Consider the following 23,483-nt stretch of genomic DNA (forward strand, 5'->3'; position numbering starts at 1 on the left):
CGTTTTAAACTGAAAATTAACATTTATATGCCCTAATATTTCATAAAAACAACGTTACAGTCAGGCGTTTCTGTTTGTGTATGAATGTTTCGGTTTTAGCAAACTGTATTGCTACACTCAGTAAATATCGACTAAAATATGTTGAAATAAAATGTATTTGTATAAGCATCGTATTAAACTGCAAATTAACATTTATATTTCTTATTATAAAAATGAAAGACCTATATTACAGACATATGAAAGACAACATTTCGTTGATTAGTTTTGGATAGATTATACATTTTTAATGTAAAATATCTGCCACCTCAAATAAGCTTTCAAATAAGTTTGCCAATATTTGCTTATGTTAAATATAATATGTTTTGTCAAAAATAAAGTTATCAAATAATCAATCAAATCCTTAACTTTGAAATATGTATGATAAAATGTATACTTTAGTTTTTACAAAGAAAGATTACACTTGAATTGTTGTAATTGTAACCTTTTTAATAAAAAAATATATTTACAAGGTAGATGTAAACAAACTATTAAAAGGTAAATATAAGCCTTTTCTTTAAATAACTTTTATTGTGTTTTATTATTGACAAATTTGGGGAGAGGAAAAATATTCCAAAACTGAAAATACAGTATGAGAATTAACTGCACAATTACTAGACATGTTTTCCTTGGATATTATAGGCCAAATTGCAAGCCCAATATGTGGAAAAATAAAAAAGAATTGAGATGCTTCCAACTGTTGCTCTTGCATTCTTGTGGCTCAGTGACTCACCTGAATGAATGGCTAATTAAGTATGCAGGCCCCATTGTCTCCTCAGGTGTGAACCACTACATATACATGACCGTTGACGCCCACTCCGCATATGGCCTTTCCAAACAGAAAGTGCTTTGCAAAATTCAAATCAATGTATTGTGTTATGTGAATGATAAGGCAGGGTGATTTTCACTTCATTTTGAAGAAAAAACACTAGGCAATGACATCTTTTAGACAAAAGTCTTATTGGCACATATTTAGAATGTGTTTTATGGCCTTATTTCAGAAACTTTAGTTTTTAGTTTTTTCAATAACCATGCATAAACAATATTCTCTCAAAAATGCAGACATGTACATTCTTGTTGCTCACATTTCATGGTAGCCCTGTTTGTGCTAAATAGTGTGTAATTTTTTTTTTGCCATTAATATGTTTATAAGCAACTGAAAAAAGCAAAAATGTCAGGGCATGTCAGAACATCTCAAGGACCTTAAAAACACCTTAGACCCCAGAGGGTTAAGGACTGTGCACCAGGATCTTCGAGTTTTACATGGTATGTCTGTCTCCTTCTCCATTTCTCCTGCCAGGCACCCCCAAAAGACTTACAAGATCCGGAGAGCCTTTACTGCCGATCAGCTGGGGCTGGCAGAGCATTCACAACCGGTGAAGAAACTCCAGCGCAAATATAAGCACCTGAGAGGACTCCCCTTGCAAACACTGGAATGTGTTCATCCCATGGTTCTCATTGGGTCAGACTACACACACCTGATCACCCCAGTAGAGCCGGTTCGTATGGGTCCGCCTGGGGGACCAGCTGCTGTAAAGACCAAGTTGGGCTGGACTATTCAGGGCCCAACCAAAATCATCCGACAGCATCTCCAGCCGCAGCAGTGTCTGCAATAGCCACACAGTCACCCTCTGCAGCAGAGCTCCTTTATCATGTGGAGAAGCTATGGCAAATGGACATATTGCCTTACAGGAGTGAGAAGACAATGATCTGCTCAAAGCTAGTTCAAGAGGCAGTTCGCATTCTGGAAACCAGGACAGTGAGGGTGGAAGTCGACGGAGTCCATCGCTACGCCACCCCCTTGCTTCGTGTAAAGAATATGCCCTGTCTTCACACCTCCAAAGATGCTGTACTGGCGAGTCTGCCGAGCACCGAAAGACGTCTCATGAAAGACCCAACACGAGCATCAGCCTATGCAGCAGAGATCCTGAAATTGGAAAAGGCGGGGTACGTGAAAAAGGTAGCAAAGGAAGAGCTGGGTACGTCAACAGAGTCCTGGTTTATACCTCACCACATGGTGAGTCATAATGGAAAAAACAGACTTGTATTCAACTGCTCCTTCGTATACAAGGGCTACAACCTAAATGAGCTTCTACTACCAGGCCCCACATTGACCTCCAGCCTGCTAGGTGTCCTGCTGAGATTCAGGGAGCATTTTGTTGCTATAAGCAGCAACATCAAAGGTATGTTCCATCAGATCAGGTTGCTACCAGAAGACAGATCTCTGCTTTGTTTCGTGTGGAGGGACCTGAACAGAGAGGCGCCACCCGGTGTCTAAGAGTGGCAGGTCCTCCCCTTCGGAACAACATGCAGCCCCTACTGTGCAACGTTTGCACTACAGAAGCATGTGACAGACCACAGCCAGCTAGAGGAGGACCTCCGGGTGGCCGTCGAGCGTTACTTTTATGTGGATAACCACTTACAGAGCCTCTCCTCCCCTACAGCTGCTAGACAGCTGGTTGACAAATTGAAGATTTTGTTAGCCTCAGGGGGGTTCGAGCTGCATCAGTGGACTAGTAACGTCCCCAAAGTTATCAGTCACCTTCCTAAAGGGGCAAGATCCCAGAGCAGCGAGTTATGGCTCACAGAGTCAATGGAGGATCCACAGGAGCTCGCACTTGGACTCCGATGGCTTTGCGCCTCGGACACTCTGGCCTACAAGTGCAGCCTCACTGACTGTCCCACACCGACTATGAGGAACATCTATAGTACACTGGCACGGCTTTTTGATCCGCTAGGCTTTCTTTGCTACTCAAGCCCCCCTCTCGACACCCCAGTTCTGTCAGAAGCCTCCATATATTCTGTGACGCGTCTGAGAAAGCTTACGGTTCAATTGCGTACCTTCGTACGGAGGGTTCAGGTGATAAGGTGGAGGTGGCCTTTCTGACTGCACGGTCGAGAGTGGCCCCCAAGCGCCAGCAGTCGATACCGCGATTAGAGCTATGTGCAGCGGTGACTGGAGCTCAGTTAGCAGTGCTGTTGCAGCGTGAACTCACCCTGGTACTTCATGAAGTGGTGATCTGGACAGACTCCACCACAGTTCTCACGTGGCTTCAGTCAGACTCTTGCAGGTTTAAGGTGTTTGTGGGCACCAGAGTCGCTGAGATCCAGGAGCTGACTGAGGCCCAAGTATGGAGGTACGTGGATTCTGAAAAATAATCCTGCAGATGACATTACGCACGGGAAGACCCTAAGGGAGCTGGCAGGGGAGAGCCGGTGGAACCACGGCCCAGCATTTTTGTGCCTGTCACCTAAGCACTGGCCTACTAAGCCAGAGGCTGAGCAGTTGGATGCCACAGAGCTTCGCAAGGCCACATTTTGCGGCTCCATCACCACCGTTCCTCTTCCGCCCTTACTTGATGCCAGCCAATTCAATGGTTTCAGGGACATGATAGAGGCAGTTGTGAGGTCCCGCCAGGGGGGGCGGATAGCCAGTCAATGTCAGCTGCACAAGACTATCGGGATGCTGAGATAGACCTATTGAGATGAGTCCAGGTAGACTGCTTCGAGGAGGACTTTCAACACCTCTCAGAAAGAAAACCTGTCCCTTCCACAAGCCGTTTGATCACATTAGCCCCTGAATATGATGACCAACTGAAGCTGATCCGGGTTTGAGGCAGATTGCGTCGCAGTGACTTGCTGGACACAGAAGCCATTCATCCCATATTTCTGGACCCAGTGACTAAACTCATCATTCAAGATACTGACCGAGACCTCCGTCATCCAGGCTCAGAGCGACTATTTGCGGAACTTTGCCGACGGTATTGGATCCTTTGTGGAAGAGAAGCTGTGAAGTGGCACCAGTACTCCTGACCTGATTGTCGGAGATGGGGAGCGAAGCCCACAGTGCCACAAATGGCAGACTTACCTGTCGCCTGCCTGCGGTTGATGAAACCACCTTTTTTCTCTACAGGAACAGATTGTTTCGGGCCGTTCATGGTCAAAATCGGACGGCGTAATGAGAAGCGTTGAGGTATACTATTTAAGTGCCTCACTACCCGAGCTGTCCACATAGACGTCCTGACTAGTCTAGACCAGGATTCCTTCCTGATGGCCCTCCGCAGATTCATCTCATGCAGGGGAAAACCAGCGGAGCTTCTGTCGGATCAGGGCACAAATTTCAGAGGAGGTGAGAGGGAAATCCACGAGTCTTTCAAGGCACTGTACCCCACTTTACAGGCAGAACTGGCCAAACATCAGATCAAGTTCAGATTCAATCCTCCAAGTGCGCCGCACTTTGGTGGTGCATGGGAGAGGGAAATTAAATCTATCAAAGCTGCCCTGTATGTTACAATCCAGATGCAGACTGTGACAGAAGAAGTCCTGCGCACGGTCCTGATCGGGTATCCTAAACTCTAAGCCGTTGGGGTATGTATCCAGTGACGTCACGGACCCTGACCCAGTAACCCCCAATCTGCTTGTGATGGGGCGGCCCGACCCATCGCTGCCCCAGGTGTTGTATCCGGAGTCCGAGCTATTGAGTCGCCACCGCTGGAGGCATACGCAGGTTCTTGCCGACCAATTCTGGATGACATTTATCAGGCACTATCTTCCTGCCCTGCGAACGCACACCAAGTGGCAGCAAGAAGTGGCCCCACTACAACCTGGTACTGTCGCCATGATCATTGATCCACAGCTCCAGAGGGCGCTCTGGCCTATTGGTTGCATCACAAAGGTTATCCCAGGTGCAGATGGGAGGATAAGGGCAGCGGAGATCCAGGTGAACGACAGGAACTATACCCAGCCAGTTGCCCGTCTTGTCCCACTTCCTGCCATACCTGAGACAGCACCTGAGACCACCAGTCCTTCTATGGGAAAGCAAATTTGACTGCAAATTTGGGGGCGGCTGTAAAGAAGCACTTGCTATTTATGTTCGGGGTAACGGGGATCAGCCAATCAGCACTTTTGTTTTGGGGTCACAGAGAGGACACCTGTTTGCGCTGACTGATAAGTTTCGTTTTTGAGTTAGTAGTGAGAGTGGCCGGGAAGCACATCATAGATATTTCTGAAGTGCATAGTTGTCATCTATGTCGCTATCTGTGCATGTGTGCGTTCAGAGACATAACCACACACACTGTACACTCACGAAGACAGATAATCATCTGCTGGCTGTCAATAAATCCATTGAAGAACATTAGAGCATTCGATTGCATTCTTACCGATGCACCACAGTGGTCACTTATTCTCAACTAGCTACAGTTACAGTCCTAGCTATCAAGTCACCATTACAAAAGGGTTAAAATAACATTATTCCTGTCTCAGTTAAGATTAATGTATGATCTTACCCCAGTTTCTTCAGTTTACAGTGAGGATCCTTCAGTCCATCATAGAGTAGCGTCAGACCTTTATCTCCTATTATATTCTCAGTCAGATCCAGTTCTCTGAGGTGTGAGTTTGATCTCAGAGCTGAAGTCAGAGCAACACAACCTTCACCTGTGATCGTACAACATCTCAACCTGTAGAACAACGACACACACTTAATCTCTCAGTTCAGCAGGAACTACAGAACCATAGAGAGACTGAGATATTAAATAGTAAACCTGTGCGGGTTTAATGTTTTTATTACATTTTACATTATTTTGTGTTAATGTAATTCACTATGATTCGAACAACATAAGGAGAATAATCCCTTAAAATAATATGATACTTGTCTCAGTTAAGATTAATGTATGATCTTACTCCAGTTTCTCCAGTTTACAGTGAGAATCCTTCAGTCCATCAGAGAGCAGCGTCAGACCTTTATCTCCTATTATATTCTCAGTCAAATCCAGTTCTCTGAGGTGTGAGTTTGATCTCAGAGCTGAAGCCAGAGCAGCACAACCTTCAGCTGTGATCTTACAACATCTCAACCTGTAGAACAACGACACACACTTTAATCTCTCAGTTCAGCAGGAACTACACAACCACAGAGAGACTGAGATATTAAATATTTAATGTGGGTTTCGTGTTTTTATTATTTTTTATTTACTTTTGCATTATTGTGTGTTAATTTAAGTCACTATGATTTGAACAACATAAGGAGAATAATCCCTTAAAATAACATTATTCTTGTCTCAGTTAAGATTAATGTATGATCTTACTCCAGTTTCTCCAGTTTACAGTGATGATCCTTCAGTCCATCAGAGAGCAGATTCAGACCTTTATCTCCTATTATATTCTCAGTCAAATTCAGTTCTCTGAGGTGTGAGTTTGATCTCAGAGCTGAAGTCAGTGCAGCACAACCTTCATCTGTGATTTTACAACATCTCAACCTGTAAAACAACGACACACATTTTAATCTCTCACTTCAGCAGGAACTACACAACCACAGTTAGACTGTGATATTAAATAGTAAACCTGTGTGGGTTAAATGTTTTTATTACTTTTGCTTTATTGTGTATTAAAGTAAATTACGATCTAAAAATATATAAGGATTATAATCCATTTTGTAGATCTTTTCTATGCTGATTAAGTGTGTATTTTGTTTCAAAAATTAGTACAAATGAATACTACCATAGACATAGTTAACAGAGAAGCACATCACTACAACACACACACACACTCAGGTGTGTGTGTGTGTGTGTGTGTGTGTGTGTGTGTGTGTGTTGTAGTGATGTGCTTCACAAAAAGTGTGTATTTTGTTTAAAAAAATTGTACAAATGAATACTACCATAGACATAGTGAACAGAGAAGCACATCACTACAACACTCACACACACACACACACACACACACACACACACACACACACACACACACACACACACACACACACACACACACACACACACACACACACACCTGATGATTGTCCTCAGACTTACTTTGCTGATCTGGAGGCTTCAACTACAGGCAAGAGCTTCTGAAGAACTTCATCCGGTAACATGTGGTCTTGGTCTTGATTGGTGCTTATGTATTTCTTTAACTCAAACTCATCCAAACACTCTGAGGTTAATAGAGCAAAGACAACAGCTGACCACTGTGACGAGGACAATCTGGTGCTTGAAAGACCTCCACATCTGAGACACTCCTGTATTTCATTTACGAGAGAATGATCACCCAGTTCATTTAAAGAGTGGAACAGATTGATGTATTTCTCTGGTGAGGGATTCATTCTTATTCTCATTTTAATGTATCCAACCGTTTTCTCTTCACTGTACGAGATGTTTCTAACATGCGTCAGAAGGCCTTTCAGGAGCTTCTGATTTGACTCCCGTGAGAGACCCAAAAGAAACCGCAGGAAAAGATCCAGATGTCCATTTCTACTCTGCAGAGCCTTGTCCACGGCTCTCTGGTGCAGGTCAGATATCGTGTGACACGTGAACTCGTGTGCATGTTTTGAGCTGAGGGTTTCATTGAGCACATCCCTCTTGTACAACAGGAATGAAAGCAGAGCATAAAGAGCTGCTAGATGCTCCTGAATGCTCAGATGAACAAAGCAGAAGACTTTCCCCTGATACAAGCCCAACTCCTCTCTGAAGATCTGAGTGCACAATCCTGAGTAAACTGATGCTTCTGTCTCATCAATGCCACACTCTCTCAGGTCTTCCTCATAGAAGATCAGGTTGCCTTTCACAAGCTGCTGGAAGGCCAGTTTCCCCAGTTTGAGGATCATGTCTTCATCTTTCACTTTCTTCTTATAGTCCTTCTCATGTTTGATGTTGGTCTGAATGATCAGGAAGTGTGTGTACATTTGAGTGAGAGTCTTGGGAATCTCTTCATTCTCTGCTTCGCTCAACATCTTCTCTAAAACAGTGGCTGAGATCCAGCAAAACACTGGGATTTGGCACATGATGAAGAGGCTCCTTGATGACTTCAGGTGTCTGATGATTTTATTGGCCAGACTCTGATCACTGATTCTCTTCCAGAAGTATTCCTCCTTCTGTGGATCATTGAATCCTCGTACCTCAGTCACTCGATGGACACACTCAGAGGGGACGAGATCAGCTGCTGCTGGTCTGGAGGTGATCCAGATGAGAGCAGAGGGAAGCAGATTCCCCACAATGAGGTTCGTCAGCAGCACGTCCACTGAGGCTGATTCAGATATATTACACAGTTTCACATTAAAATCCAGAGACAGACGACACTCGTCCAGACCATCAAAAACAAAGACAACTTTATATTCATCACTGAATGGTTTAATTTCTTTTGTTTCAGGGAAAAAGACATGAAGAAGCTTTGAAAGACTGAGTGTTTTGTCCTTCATTAGGTTGAGCTCTCTGAAAGGAAGTGGAAACATGAGCTGGATCTCCTGATTCTCTGTCCCTTCAGCCCAGTCCAGGATGAACTTCTGCACAGAGACTGTTTTTCCAATGCCAGCGACTCCCTTTGTCAGCACAGCTCTGATGGGTTTGTCTTGTCCAGGTAAAGGTCTAAAGATGTCTGTGCATTTGATTGGTGTGTCCTCTGTTGTTGCTCTCCTGGATTGAGTCTCAATCTGTCTCACCTCATGCTCATTATTGATCTCTCCACAATAACTCTCTGTGATGTAGAGATCAGTGTAGATCTCATTCAGCAGTGTTGGGTTTCCCTGCTTTGCTGTTCCCTCATAAAGACACTGAAACTTTTTCCTCAGATTTGATCTAAAGGTCTTGAGGGCTTCAGTATCTTGAGGGCCACTAATGTAAGATAAAATAAAATTGTAAAATAAATAATATAAATACATTGTAACAGGATAATGTATTGCGTCAAGATCCTGCTATGCAAGTCTCTTTGGATAAAGGTCAAATGTCTGTCAAATTAATAAATGTAAATATAAACATGTGTAATCAATAAAAGTTTAGTACAGTGTTTACCTAAACCCAGGATCAGTGTGCCCACTAAAGTTGAGTGGAGGATTTATTGACCGGTCACTCTTCATGGACACACAGCTGCGGTCTGGAGGGTCCAGTCTGTGGTTTTAGTTGAACACAAGTGAATGTAAATCACACTATTAAATTCATGACTTTTTGTAATGAACTGATTCAGATGAATGAATTCCATTAACATTTATTATGTTGTTGGAGACTTTACAGAAAGTGCACATCTACATTTCTGAGCAGTTGATTAAGATCTTTTAATTAATAACATCTGAAATACAGTACATACAGTCACGTTAGTCCCTTTTTACAGCATTAATGAAGAACTATTTTCTTAGATTCAACATAGAATATGTAATAAGATAAATGGTTTAGTGAAGTGTTTACCTAAACCCAGGATCAGTGTGTCCACTAAAGCTACGTAGAGGATCCATTGACTGGTCACTCTTCACGGACACACAGCTGGGGTCTGGAGGATCTGGCCTGTGCAGTGAAGATGAATACAAGTGAATGTAATTCACACACTTTTATATTAATCACTTTTGTAATGGTTGATTGTTCTTGGTGACTGAATAATTTAGTTAGTATGTATTATGCTGTTGGAGACATAACAGCAAGTGCAACAGTTATAGTGGTCATCTTCACATATCAGAGTTGTTAATTAAGCTCTTCTTTCTGAAATGCACTCCATAGAGCAGTGGTTTCCAAACTGGGGGGCGTCCAGAATATTAAAAGAGTTCAAGGCAAGACCAGAATAGAAACTTTTCGGTATGGGTCTTTCGGTTTGGAATGTATGTGTAACAAATACAGTGTTGGTTTAAACCATTGCACTGCAGAACTTCATATGGAACTCATAGTTTAATATATCTTCATTTTAACGAATCGGTAACAATTCTTAAATCCCAAGATCAATCTTTTAGTCTCTGCCATTTCAGTTTATGCGTCAAAACTTCACTAGACATTATATAGCGTACCTCCTATCCAATAATCGCATTAAGCTTTGTGTTTTGTTACTTTCGATAAGAAACAAAGTCTCATCTTAAAAATTATGTACATTTTTCAGGAAATTCAAACAATTAATGCCATTTTGATGCTATTCGATGTTTTCTATGTACGACGTTCTCAATATAATTCATAATCCCATGTTTATGCGCGTTATGGTTAACAACGCGTTTAACAACGCGTTATGGTTATTGTGTTATTAAAACTGTGTACTCAGTACGCACAGAACAGAGGGGCGGGGTGAGCAAAGCTCATTATCATTTAAAGACACATGCACTCAAACGGCGTGCTGAAAACAGAGCTGTTTTTGACCAGGTAAAATGAGTGTTTTCTTACAATACTAATGAGAATTTTTAATTAAAGTATATTACAAACATTTAATTTAGACCCTAAAGAATCATATTAGCTTGTACAAAAATGGCATTATATGACCCCTTTAATAATTCTTAAGTGGTTAGTAATAAGTGAAGTATGTAATAATCAAGCATCAGCGGTGTAAAGTCCAGGGGTCAGAAAGTAAAAGTCCTGCCTTATGTTTATTCCACCAATGAACTCAGCCAGTTGATTTCACTAATTAGTTATATCTCCTGTCTGAATTCGCAAATCCAGGTGATTGGAGCAAAATACTGAGGAGGACTTTTACTTTCTGAACCTGGACTTTACACCTCTGGCCACACGTCAGCCAAGAGTAAAGAAATAAACCAGAACTGGACCTTATCTGAGCCACAAAATCTGTGTATATTAAATATGGAGTCATCTCAGCCTTTACAAGCCTGTTAACAAACAGAATCACTGAAGGAAAGAAGAGAACAGAAAAAGAGATGAGTAGAAACACAAGAACTACAACTGACTTCAGACACAGCCTTAGATGAAATCTCTGAAGATCTCAGCAGAGGAGGATTAAAATATTAGTTGAACTTATTATTATATATTATCTGCTGTGACAGTGTGTTTGTTAAACACATTTACAGTATCAAAAGAAGCTAAAACAAAATGACATCAGGTGATGATTGTTACCTGTTGACAGTTTTATAATCATCATGAAGTAACAGTTTTGTTGTGTCAATTAATATATTTACATTCTGTGTTACTACAGCATGATATCCAGCAGTATTATAATCAGTTAGAAGATTTTAACAAACATGAGCGCAAAAAAATTACCAACAATGACATGCAGACACACAAATATATCAACAATCAGCGCATGAATCTCTACATTGGTGACAATCAAAAGTACCTTGCTGCAATGCGTGCTGGCTACCAGCATACATAGTACAAAACTCCCAGCATGCATTGCAGCATGGATAAATTATGCAGCTGAATTTACCAATTGTTTTGTTTAATTCTAAATATTTGCTTTTATTTTTTGCTGTTGTTTTTGTTGACAATTAATAGCTTCTTTGTGATGTTCAGATTTGATCTAATTATCTGAATATTTTGTTGATTGTCACCATTGTTGAGATTCATGTGCTGATTGTTGATATCTTTGTGTGTGAGCGTAGATTAACTTTTAGTGCTCATGTTTCTTAAATTCTTCTAACTGATTGCTGCATGAAATATGATATGATGTAATATAATGTTAAACATTAAAATCTTTAGTAATAAGTTGGAAATTTGGTTATACTATAAAGCTCTTCAACTTAATAATAATCCAGAAATTAAATATGTTTCCCAAAATCAATCTCCTCTTTCTGGATTATTATTAAGTTGAAGAGATTTATCCATGGCCTCCTTCCAAACATCCAGGGAGCTGTGCGACTGACCTGCATTGCGTGGGAAGCGCAGGATCTAGAAGTGGTGATGCAACATGCGAAGCATGCCGAACAGAATGATGAAAAGAAGAACACAGAAAAGGAAAAAAAATTGCAGACTGCCCAGTATATGTTTTACCAAACTCAGTCAAACTACCAAATGCCAAGAAACAACAATCAACTGCCAGGAAATGGAAGGTGGAATCAATGGCAAGAGAAAGGGCGTGGCCGAGGTAAGACAAGGTCTGCGGACATGTGCAGAAACTGTGGCCAAAGAGGTCATTGGACTAAAGAATGTCCAAACAACTTTCCCCAACAACAACGTCACCCACAACAACAGTACTCAAGTTACTACCCACAGCAACAGTAACAACAGAGCTATCCGCCAAGAAAGCAGAACTACAGAGAGCAAAGTGCTTCCTCATTCCACCCGCCCCCACCAGCGCCATACAGGACTGCATAGGATAAGGGGAGAGACACTCAAACAGCAACTCAACTGATACAACTGACTAAAGACCCGAATTCAAACCCAATGATGACAATATCTGTACAAGGACTTTCAGTTTCATTTTTAATAGATACCAGGGCCATTTTTTCAACTCTCACGATCAAGACCGCATCCAAGTTTAACAAATTGCCACTTTCTGATCAGACTCGTACAACGTACGGTATATCAGGTTTAGCACAAATTGATAAATTGTCAGTGCCATTAACAGTGATAGATGGGAATAAAACATGTACACACCCATTTTTGATTTTTGAAACATGCCCTTTAAATTTATTAGGTAGAGATTTAATGTCTAAATTAGAAATGACAACTACTCATTGGAAGAGATAACGGTGACACCAAAGAATGGAAATTTTGCTCAAATGTCACAAAATTGGTATTATAACTGGGCTATAACTCCTTCATTTGACCCATATTCAGAGTATGAGGTTTTACCAGCAGACCATGAAAAGCCATCTCATTTCCACTGTACCTCGTGGTTTGTGGGCCCCGAGAGAAATAGTGAGAATGAGGAGAAATGGTTTAATGAGCAGCTGGGTGAGAAATAACTCTTGAATATCTGCTAATATCACAGCATTTCTCTGCATTTACTATAAAGCTAACGCACTCTAAATCTGCTTTCTTTCAACAGTTGCAAGTCCAGCCTCATGTCTCAGTAGGAAAGGAGGGAGGAAGCTCTTGGGCGGAAGTAGGAGTGTGGCTCACAGAGCAAGTGGAGAAAGGGGGCTGGACTTGGCAAGATGATGGGTATTATCAAAATAATGCCGAGGTAAGAGCGTATCCCACAATGCAGACAGTGACAGTTCACAGATTGTGCAGCGAGGAGAGAAAATTTATTCCTGATACAATTGTTTGTAAAAATAGTTTGTGCAGGATTTGCGATTGGTGAATGCGGCTGTTCAACCGCGTTCAACAATTTTATCTGAAATACCAAACAATGCTACCCATTTTACTGTGATCGATTTGGCAAACGCATTTGTCACCACTAGGGCCGAGCACAACCACCACTCCGGAGGAGCTACACCAAAGTACACCAACGAGGCCAGACAACGACGTGATATAAAAGCTTGATTCTTTTTATTGAATACAAAAAAACTTTAGGAAAATGTCACTGACACAGGACTCCTCGTAGGGGCCGCTCGTTGAAACAGGTCAAAGGAGTCTTCAATGGAGGAAGACTCCGGCCAGCCGGCGGTTAGTCCTCTCCTTTTACAGAACAGCAGTGTGGGGGGGACAAAGGACGTTAGCTTTCGGGTAAATAGTAGCGGAGGACTGGGTATCTCCGCTTGTAGGACCACAGTGGGGGGGGGATTGGACAGAGGACCAGGACCTTCCAATGAAGAGCAGCAGACAACAGTATGTGGTGGGCAGAGCACAATGACCGTCAGATAAGGCGCAACAGACAACAGTAGGTGGTGGGCAGGACACAAGGGACTTCAGGTAGATAGCGGCTGACAGTGGACTCTTTTCACAAGCCAGCATCCAATCACTGAGTGTCACCTTCCTTTCACAGGGCAGCGGCAGATAACAGGATCTCTCTCTTCACAGAACAGCAATGGTGAGTACAGAATCCAACAGTTAATAACTGAGTCTTCTCTTACCACAGGACAGAAATGGCAGAATGAAGATCTTCACAACGACACACCAGGCTAAACAATCCCCGACAAAGATTTCAGAGTGCTGATAACATCTAATTTCCTTTACTCATGCATGCATCAAATCACTGTAAATCCTCACACGTGCTCACTTCAATCTTCAGACACTGCAATGACACACCACTTCACAGTGAAAAGTATAACCAGCAGCCATATCACCCTGTAGCCCAAGAATGGTTGCCCACTGAAGCTAAGCAGGGCTGAGCCTGGTTAGTACCTGGATGGGAGACCTTCTGAGAAAAACCAGGTTGCTGCTGGAAGAGGTGTTAGTGAGGCCAGCAGGGGGTGCTCACCCTGTGGTCTGTGTGGGTCCTAATGCCCCAGTGTAGTGACGGGGACACTATACTGTCAATGAGCACCGTCCTTCGGATGAGACGTTAAACCGAGGTCCTGACTCTCTGTGGTCATTAAAAATCCCAGGATGTCCTTCGTAAAAGAGTAGGGGTGTAACCCCGGCATCCTGGCCAAATTTGCCCCTTGGCCTCTGTCCATCATGGCCGCCTAATCATCCCCATATACTGATTGGCTTCATCACTGTCTCCTCTCCACCAGTAAGCTGGTGTGTGGTGGGCGTTCTGGCGCAATATGGCTGCCGTCGCATCATCCAAGTGGATGCTGCACATTGGTGGTGGTTGAGGAGATTCCCCCCTTTCATGTAAAAGCTCTTTGAGTAGGCCTGCCTAGAAAAGCGCTATATAAATGTAATGAATTATTATTAATTATACCTTCACTCCCTCTCGTCGGGGCTGGCCAGTCCACCGTCGTGATCTGTATATCCAACAATGCTTGTGCTCGTTCCGTTCTCCCAGTCCTACTGGCCAATCTCTTGTCCGTTCTCGATCTCAATCGTGCCCCGCACCTCAGCCGCACTTTATCCTTCCCGTCTCCGCTTCCGTGGCTGCCCCACCAGTTTTGCCTCTCTTGCTCTCGTGACTCACACTTTGATCGCGACCGCTCTGCCTCCCGTGCATCTTCGAGCCACCATTTTTAAACCCCCATTGGAGACACGCGCTCCAATGGCTGCTTGATTAGCTGCTGCAGCTGCCGCTTGTCAACGCGGTCGGCCATGACAGGCCGCCGGAACCGGCCTAGTGTCGCACCGGATGTCTCCCCCCAGGGCAACTCATTTCACTCCCAAAGTTCCTTCTATGTCACCCGGTGACACATTCTTTTCAATCCCAGTACATCCAGATAGTCAATATTGGCTGGCATTCACATTCAAAAATAAGCGCTGGACCTGGACTGTGATGCCGCAGGGCTACACAGAGTCTCCGACTGTATTCACAGTAGAGACCTGCGCGGGACACAATTTTCAGTCCCGCTCCCGCCCGCCCCCGCAGTGTTTAGTACCGCTCCCGCCCGCTCCCGCAAAGATTTGTCATTTTTAGTCCCGCTCCCGCCCGCATCTGTGATATTATGTCCCGCTCCCGCCCGCAAATGCCCGCAAGACGGCAGGCAGGATCAGGGGCGGCGCTAGGACGTTTTTAGCCCCGAATAATTTTGTTAAATTGTGTCTCTCATAGAGCAAAACAATTAATCAGAAAAAGAAATGTGAATAAGATTACAGCAGTCGTGTTTACCTAATCATGTGCATATTACAGTTTTATTTATATTTTTCCATTTTGCATTAAAGCGATGTGCTTTTTTGCAGCGTTGAGCAGCGTTGCGCACTTGATATTCTTGATGCTGCTCTGATGCACTACATTACGCAATGCTCTGTTTGTTGTTAGGATGACTAAAAGTTCAGCGGTCTAGCTCATCAATGTCAAAATGATTAAAGAAGCGAACGAATGCCTGGTAAAATGCAAGTAGATAAAAATGTAATATTTGACTGTTTTACAATAGAAATGATCAACTACCGACAGTAGCCTATCCGGTGACGCAAATTACTCAACTTTTTAATTTATTTATTAAATTTTGCTTTTTTTAATTGAAAATATGCTATAATTTCCTTGATTCATTTATAATTAAAAATAAAATATTATTTGCAAATAGTTACAATTATTTCACTAACACAACTTAAGCCATTCTTTTTTATCTTAATCCCCTTAAAATCGCGTTTATATTAATTAATTCCTTTAAATAAAAATACCCAATTTTAGTTTGGGCTGAAGACCCGAATATCCAATGACCTTAGAACTGCCCCTGGGCAGGATGGATGTTCACTTTCTGTCTCACGAAAGGTCTTGTAAAAAAAAAAAAAAATGCGTGCACACATAATTCCTTACTTGGTAACATATTTATTGGTAAGCCTGCATATGACCATACAAAACATTAAATAGGCCTCAGTAACCAACGCCAACAAAGATACACAATCGTCCCAGATTCCAATAGGCTTAATTATGTAGTCTAACTTAAAAACAGGCATGGCCTACACGAACATTTGAAAAACAAAATAACATTTAAAACATTTAAACATAAAAACATTTAAAAACATACAAAACACGAAACGGTCCCGTATTACGAACAGCATAATATTCACAATAGTAGCCTAGGCGAACCGTAACCAAAAACAAAAATATAAAATCTGTTCGATTAGGAAATATTATTATCTATCTAATATATATAATTATATTAGATAACGTTCTGGTCACAATATAGGCTAGCCATGAACATTCGTAAAACATTGAGACTAAAAAACTATTTGGGCTTTGAGTACAGGTGTTAAACTGAAAATAGCCTGGGCTTACCTTTTAATAATAATAATAAAAATAAAAACTCAGCAGGTCGCTACCAGCATAAATGAAAATGATAAAAATAAAGGTAAAAGAATCAGCTGCTGCTTAGGCTATCGGGTTCTTTGAATAACCATGAAGGAAAAGTAGGTTGTTTACTGATGAGGGCTTCAGCACACTGCGTCTTTGCTCCAGTATGCGACCACAAATGCTGAAAGCCCGTTCGGACGGTGCGCTGGAGGCTGGGACACATAGTACATGGCGTGCCAGTTTGGAAAGTTTGGGAAATTCAAAGCAATGTTTCTTCCACCACGGGAGGATATCTTTGGGTTGGTGTGATTCGGATCCATCCAGTTTTACTTTCAAATACGCCTCTATCTCGGAATCTAAAGACTTCTGCGAGTCAGTACACGTAGCACCTACATCTTCCCATTCTTCAAAATCACGAAATGTCACCTTTTTAGGTGGAGGTGGCTCAGAATTTTCCTCAGCTTGGACATCAAACCCCAAGTCCTCAATCTGCTCTTTCACAGCTTCAGTCACATATTTTCTTTCATTTTCATCGACTATCTTAAGCTGACGCAGTTTGGGAGTCAGAAATGTTACTATTTTATAGAGCATGTTAATTCCATTTGGAGCAAGGCTACTCGGTGACAACAGTTCGTCTAGACGTTGTACACAAGCAGATGCGATAACATTGAGTAGGGGGTCAACCTTGGCCACTTCGCAATGCTCTCTTAGCTTCACGGACCAAGGCAGAACAAGTGCCGCACTTAATGCCGTATTGTCCGACTCCAGGTCATTCGTCTTTGAAGGGTTTGAGAAACGCCACCAGGGATTCAAGAGTGTGTTTATTGATGCAGCCTACTTTGTCATACTGCTTATTTTCCAGCAGTATTGTTGTGACCTCATCATACTGCTGTGAGACAGAATCCAGCATGTCCACAGTCGAATTCCATCGTGTCTCCACTGACTGTTTGAGAGACTTCCCCAGCTTGACTTGCAGGCCAGAATGTTTAAAATAGCTGACCAGTTTCTTCACGTTGGTGATAAGCTGGGCCGCTTCGGGGACTTGGCTCATCACAGCAGGTGAGAGAGCATGTGCGAGAACTGAATTCAGTACATGGGCACTACAATTCAGTCTAGTGAACCCACGTAAGGAGGCCACCATGTTAGCTCCTCTATCCGTGACAAAAACACATTTTTTTCCCAAAAGCGAACAATCAATTCCAAAGACTCTTAAGTTCTGAAATAATAAAGCACGAATATTTTCACCTGTCTTTGGAGTGCATTCATCAAATGGGGCAGAAAATAGCACTCGAGATTCTAAATTGTAGTCTGAATCGACGTAATGTATGGTGGCTGACAGGAAAGAGGTTTTGCGGTATGTCTCTGTCCAAATATCAGTTGTCACAGCACATCCATATTTAATAATTGTCTCAGTCATGTCATCGACAACAGCCCTTCTAAATCTGTGTGCCCTGTCATCTACATGGCGTGACACAGTTGTTGGATGAGGCAGAATATCTCTCACATCATATCTGCCTATTGTGGTTGCCGTGTCTACCAAATGTTGTGTCAACTGAATGAATCCCTCACCAGCAATGCTGTCATATGGACGGAGGTCAGCAGAAACAAAGTCCACACATTTGTCTATTGTCTTCGCCTTTAGAGCACTTGACACTTTCGGCGTGTTTCCTCTAAACTCCAACAATCTTTGTCCTTTCAAGACTGTACATACATGACGCTTCAGGCCTGATGTTCCAGATTTGTGTCCGTTGTATGTTAACACCTTTTGGCATTTATCGCAGCAGGCAAAAGGTAGTTGATTCCCCTCTCCATCGTGCACAACCGAAAAAGACTGCCAAATGTCTGATTTGAGGTTTCGTGATTTTTTTGTAGTAAATGTGCCTTTCTTTATATTAGTACTTACATCTGAAGCGCTTAGGGCTATATCTGAGGTGCTCTGAGTCTGTTCCTCGTCCATGATGTCTATTTTGAACTTGAATGAAGTATTCGAACATGGAGCAGCGGGAAGGATTTGTCTCTAAACAAGTGTGCGCGAGATTACGCCCCCCTCTACCCCAAACGACAACATCCACAAGTTTAGATTGCTTAAAACGTTTTTATTGCTGACAAACAGAATCTCTCTCACAAGTACAAATTATGAACGCTACTTTAACCATTTATATATTTTACTTTACACTAATATTTAATTTGCGGGAGTGCAGCGTATCATCCCTCCCGCCCGCACCCGCAAGTGCACCGGATCATCCCGCCCGCGCCCGCAATGACCTTTCAAAATTTGTCCCGCGCTGCACTGTTTTGCGTCGCGACCCGCGGGTCCCGCGGGACTCCCGCGGGAGTGCAGACCTCTAATTCACAGAAGAACTTTCTAGAAATTTGGAAAGTTTCGTCCCACCAAAGGGGAGTACATTAATTCAGTATGTTGATGATCTATTGATCTGTTCTCCAGACAAAGCCTCCTGTGAATGTGACACATATGCATTGTTGAATTTCTTGTCACAAAATGGACATAAAGTGTCTAAAAATAAGTTGCAGTTAGTAAAAGAGGAAGTGAGATATCTTGGCCACCTTATCTCAGCAAATGGCTGAGCTTTAGGCCTAGATCGAATTGAGGTGATCCGAAAAATTCTGAAACCAATTACAAAATCACAAATGATGTCATTCCTAGGGGTAACGGGATACTGTAGGCCATGGATCCAAAATTATGCTGAGATATCGAACCCTCTCCTCATGGGAGCACATTAGGTTAAAAAAATTACTGATCCAGTTACCTGGACAGATGAACGTCAAGTTGCATTTGAGAGACTAAAGTTATTACTTACCACCGTGCCTAGCCTAGGGTTGGCTGATTATACAAAAGTGTTTGAATTATTTGTGTCTGAGAAAAAAGGGTTCATGTCTGCCATCCTAACACAACCTCACGGTGACCGTCGATGTCCAGTTGCATATTATTCGAAAAGATTAGACACTGTTGCACAGGGAATGTCACAGTCGAAGCAGTATTGGCATGTTCAGATTTGGTGGCTTTCCATCAGTTAACAGTGTATATTCCCCAGCCAGTACATGCTTTGTTAATGCAGTTAAGGACAGCTCACCTCACTGCTGCACGTTCACTGCATTGGCAAAATGTCCTGCTCACAATGTCAAATGTCACATTGAAAAGGTGCACCATATTAAATCCGTCTACGCTGCTGCCAACTGAGGAAGATGGGGAACCCCATGACTGCACGCAGGTAGTAGAAATAATGACAAAACCAGGGCTTGATTTATTAGATACACCATTACCAAATCCTGAATTGGTTTATTATGTGGACGAATTGTGTCTCAGAAATCCACATACAGGATTGCTTTCAACTGCATATGCTATTTGCACAAAATTTGAGATAGTTGAGACCGAATGTTTGCCACAGAATCATTCGGCTCAAGCAGCAGAACTTGCAGCACTCGCACGCGCATGTGAATTGGCCAGGGGTCACTCAGTCAATATATATACAGACTCACGTTATGCATTCGGTGTATGTCATGACCATGGGGCAGTTTGGAAAAATCGAGGTTTCCTCACTGCTAACGGGAAACCGGTGGCACATTCAAAATTGATTGATAAATTGCTTGAGAATTTGTTAATGCCAAAAGAAATTGCTATTTACAAATGTACAGCACATATGAGAACCGGTGTATCAGAAGGAAATAATTTTGCTGAATCTGTAGCAAAAAACACAGCGCTGACTGGATGTAGACTGACTGACTTTATAGGTTTTGCATCCCTTTCTACCAATAGCACCCAATTACCACCAACATTAAGCGATATTCAGAGATTGAGTACTAACCCGGGAATTAAAAATCTGGTTAGAGAGGGGTGTAAAAGACGACAAAGGTGTCTGGAAAGATACCAAAACAAACAAACCATTTCTACCTAAACAACTGTATCCTAATTGTGCAAATTGGGCTCACGGGCTAGACCATGCCTCAAAATTGGCTATGAATGATCTGATGAGTACATCCTGGGTGGCTCCAGGATTTACATCAGTGGCAGAAAGATTCTGCCGAAATTGCCATATTTGCGCTGCGAATAATGTGGGAAGACAGAGTAAAAAAACTATTTACTCTGCCCACCCCACACCGATCTTCCTTTCCAGCATCTACAGATGGATCTCATTGAGTTGACACCATGCCAAGGGTATAAATATTGTCTTGTGATTGTTGATACCGTATGTTTTCAAAGTGGGTTGATTGTTTCCCAAGTAGAAAAGCTAATGCTGCGGCTGTAGCAAAAGCTCTAGTAAGAGAGGTAATTCCCAGATGGGGAGTACCTGAGAAATTGTCTAGTGACAATGAAACTCATTTTGTAAATAAAGATAAACTGAATTGTCAAGGGGACTACGAATAAATTTGAGAAGACATTGCTCCTATAGACCACAATGTGCCGGAACTGTAGAGAAAGCTAACCAGACGATAAAGAATAAATTGTGTAAAGTAATGACCGAAACTGGAATGACGTGGGTTCAAGCCTTGCCCATAGTTTTAATGGCCATGAGAGCCCGAAAAGGGGCAAGAACAACCCTCAGCCCACATGAAATTCTTACAGGTCGGCCCATGAGAGTAGGAATTGAACCTCCTCCCCAGGAGGGTTTGGCAGGGGTAGACGAACAAATGAGAAAGTATATACTGTCCCTAACAAGAACTATTAAAACAATTAATTCACAAGTCAAAGCTGCCTTACCGGTTCCAGGAACAGAGCCGCAGCACTCTTACAAGCCAGGACAGTGGGTCTGGATCAAGGATCACAGACGTAAGGCGTGGAACAACCTGAGGTGGCTGGGTCCGTATGAAATCATTCTAACAACAAATACAGCAATCGAGGTTGCCCGAGCGTGACACCTGGGTTCACGTATCACACTGTAAGCCCCACCAACACCCATCTAGTGGAAAGTAGGGGAAAAAGGGCGTACTAGTGACGTACCTCCTCTACCTACGAAGGAAAGACCTTGCTACGGCTCGCAAAGAGTCATCAAGGTGAAAATGGAACGTTTCAGACATCTGTGGGGCCAACGGGACGACCAGTGCACCTGGAAGCGAATGTGGTCTGACAGAATGTTTAAGTATAGAATATGTGTTGGTGTATTCATAAGTGTGTTGTTTTTAATCATGTTGCTGTTTCTGTTTGAATTTCCTCCAGGAAGTGTTCAGGATAGAAAGAAAAGAAAAGTGCCTGTTCATCATGACTACTCATCTGACACCGACAAAAATCACTATGGGTTAAATTTGTTCTGGAAGTATGCTAATTACACAGCTAAAAAACTTGCACATAACAAAGATTGTTATGTTTGTGCTCATGCCTCCTTTTCTGCCACGTATCCGTATCCTCTGTTGCCAGAGCCAGTAGAGGGTCACCAATTGAAGTGTATTCTGTCTCACGTTGCTGGGAAAACGGAAGAAAAGAACATTTTTCGTAAGGGTTTTCCCCCTGAATGTGATAATGTAACTATCCCGCCACCGATTCTCTCTCTCTCTACCAAGGGGAAAAAGAAGGTCTGCAAGAGCAAGAATTAGAGTTGGCTATGTGGGAACGAAAAAAAGAGGAACAAGGGCCTTGAAGAAAAAGGATGATGACACTTGGTGGAGACATGACATTTCTGACATCCCTGAAGAAAGCCGTGTAATTGCCAGAACATCTCAGTTCTGGAAGGCTTTCCTGATCCATAATGCTGTAACTGACTCAATGAACTGGATTAAAAGAATCCATTATGAATTATACCGATTTGCAAACAACACCCAATTGGCTTTAGAACTATTGAAAAATGAAGTGGGGGCCCTCAGACAAATGACTCTGGAAAACAGAATGGTATTGGATACAGTTCTTGCGGACGAGGGGGGAGTTTATGTTAAAATTGGAAAAGAATGTTGTACTTTCATTTCCAGCTTATGATGCGGATGGGGGTACCATCTCAAAGGTGCTAGACCAGTGGTTCTCAAAGTGTGGTACAGGCTCCGTCTAGTGGTACGCAGAGGAATCACTGAATTTCGCACGTATGATCAAACCGGTGTGATCTTTTATTGTCTATTGTGTGATCAGTCTTGGCTGGTCCCTGGAGCGTACAATACGATTACACCGGTGTGAGTAGAACGGCCAGTGCATCACGTGATCAACTAAATTCAAAATCAAATGTGCTTTCGCAGTTCGCTGGCGCTGAGCCATAGACGGACGCGCGCCACTCAGGCGCTGTCAAATATCACAATTATTCAGTGTTTTTAACCACATAATGTTTATTTTAGGTTTCAGACATTTAAATTCACATAAGAACTACAAAAACAATACATTTAGAATTTGTAAAATACACACTGATGTCTATGGAAGCGGAAATAATAATCATTTCCATTATAATTAGACGACACGTTTTATATCAGATTGTGTAAGTACACATTGTTTAAGAAACTTTAAAGTTTACTCTATTCTTCTCCCAGTTCACCGGCCCCTTACTTAAATGTATTTCGGGAGAAGTGGATGAATTTACGTGCTGTAAATCCAACAGATCGGATTCTCTGAACAAACTAACATGACGCATAGCTCAACTAACGCGATCGTTATAAAGGTGTTTAAACAACATTTAACACTTCCACTTGCATATATTTGACAATCGGAATATCAAATATTTCATGCCATAGCTAACAAATTTGTGAATATTTTGAATAAAAAAAAAAGAAATAAAAGCAGATCATTAGTCATTCAGCGCGGTGTCATTCAGCGCGGCGCAAGCAATGACGCGTCACCATGGAAACAATAAAGTGATCAGTTCTAAATAATGATCGCCTTGAAAAACTCACAGGGGTCAGCCAGAATATTTTAAATGTACGTTTAAAAAGGTTAAATATGAATACACAGCCTGTGTTTTTTTTTTTTTTAAGTACAGTACTTTTTTTTACTTAATATTTTAAGTACAGTAGGCTACAGTTTTTATTTTACTTTTAGGTGCAATACAGTGAATTGAATCATTATTTAAGTTTTTTAATTTACCTGTATGTAAGCAGCACAGTGCAGTGTTAATGTTCAAACT

General features: G+C 42.2%; 1 protein-coding gene across 1 annotated transcript in view; it reads right to left on the reverse strand.

The window, feature by feature from the left end:
- The window catches only part of LOC308707724 (NACHT, LRR and PYD domains-containing protein 3-like), a 40,012-nt gene that overhangs the window by 10,906 nt on the left and 5,623 nt on the right, over nucleotides 1-23,483 (reverse strand). Inside the window, exons 3-8 of the mRNA XM_081394337.1 lie at nucleotides 9,201-9,296; nucleotides 8,811-8,906; nucleotides 6,840-8,633; nucleotides 6,117-6,287; nucleotides 5,716-5,886; nucleotides 5,322-5,492 (exon numbers count right to left, since the gene is read on the reverse strand). Coding sequence (XP_081250463.1) covers nucleotides 5,322-5,492; nucleotides 5,716-5,886; nucleotides 6,117-6,287; nucleotides 6,840-8,633; nucleotides 8,811-8,906; nucleotides 9,201-9,296 — 2,499 coding nt within the window. The remainder of the gene's footprint in view (nucleotides 1-5,321; nucleotides 5,493-5,715; nucleotides 5,887-6,116; nucleotides 6,288-6,839; nucleotides 8,634-8,810; nucleotides 8,907-9,200; nucleotides 9,297-23,483) is intronic.

The sequence above is a fragment of the Scardinius erythrophthalmus genome, assembly GCF_964197995.2.
Source record: "Scardinius erythrophthalmus genome assembly, chromosome: 19".
NCBI lineage: Eukaryota > Metazoa > Chordata > Actinopteri > Cypriniformes > Leuciscidae > Scardinius > Scardinius erythrophthalmus.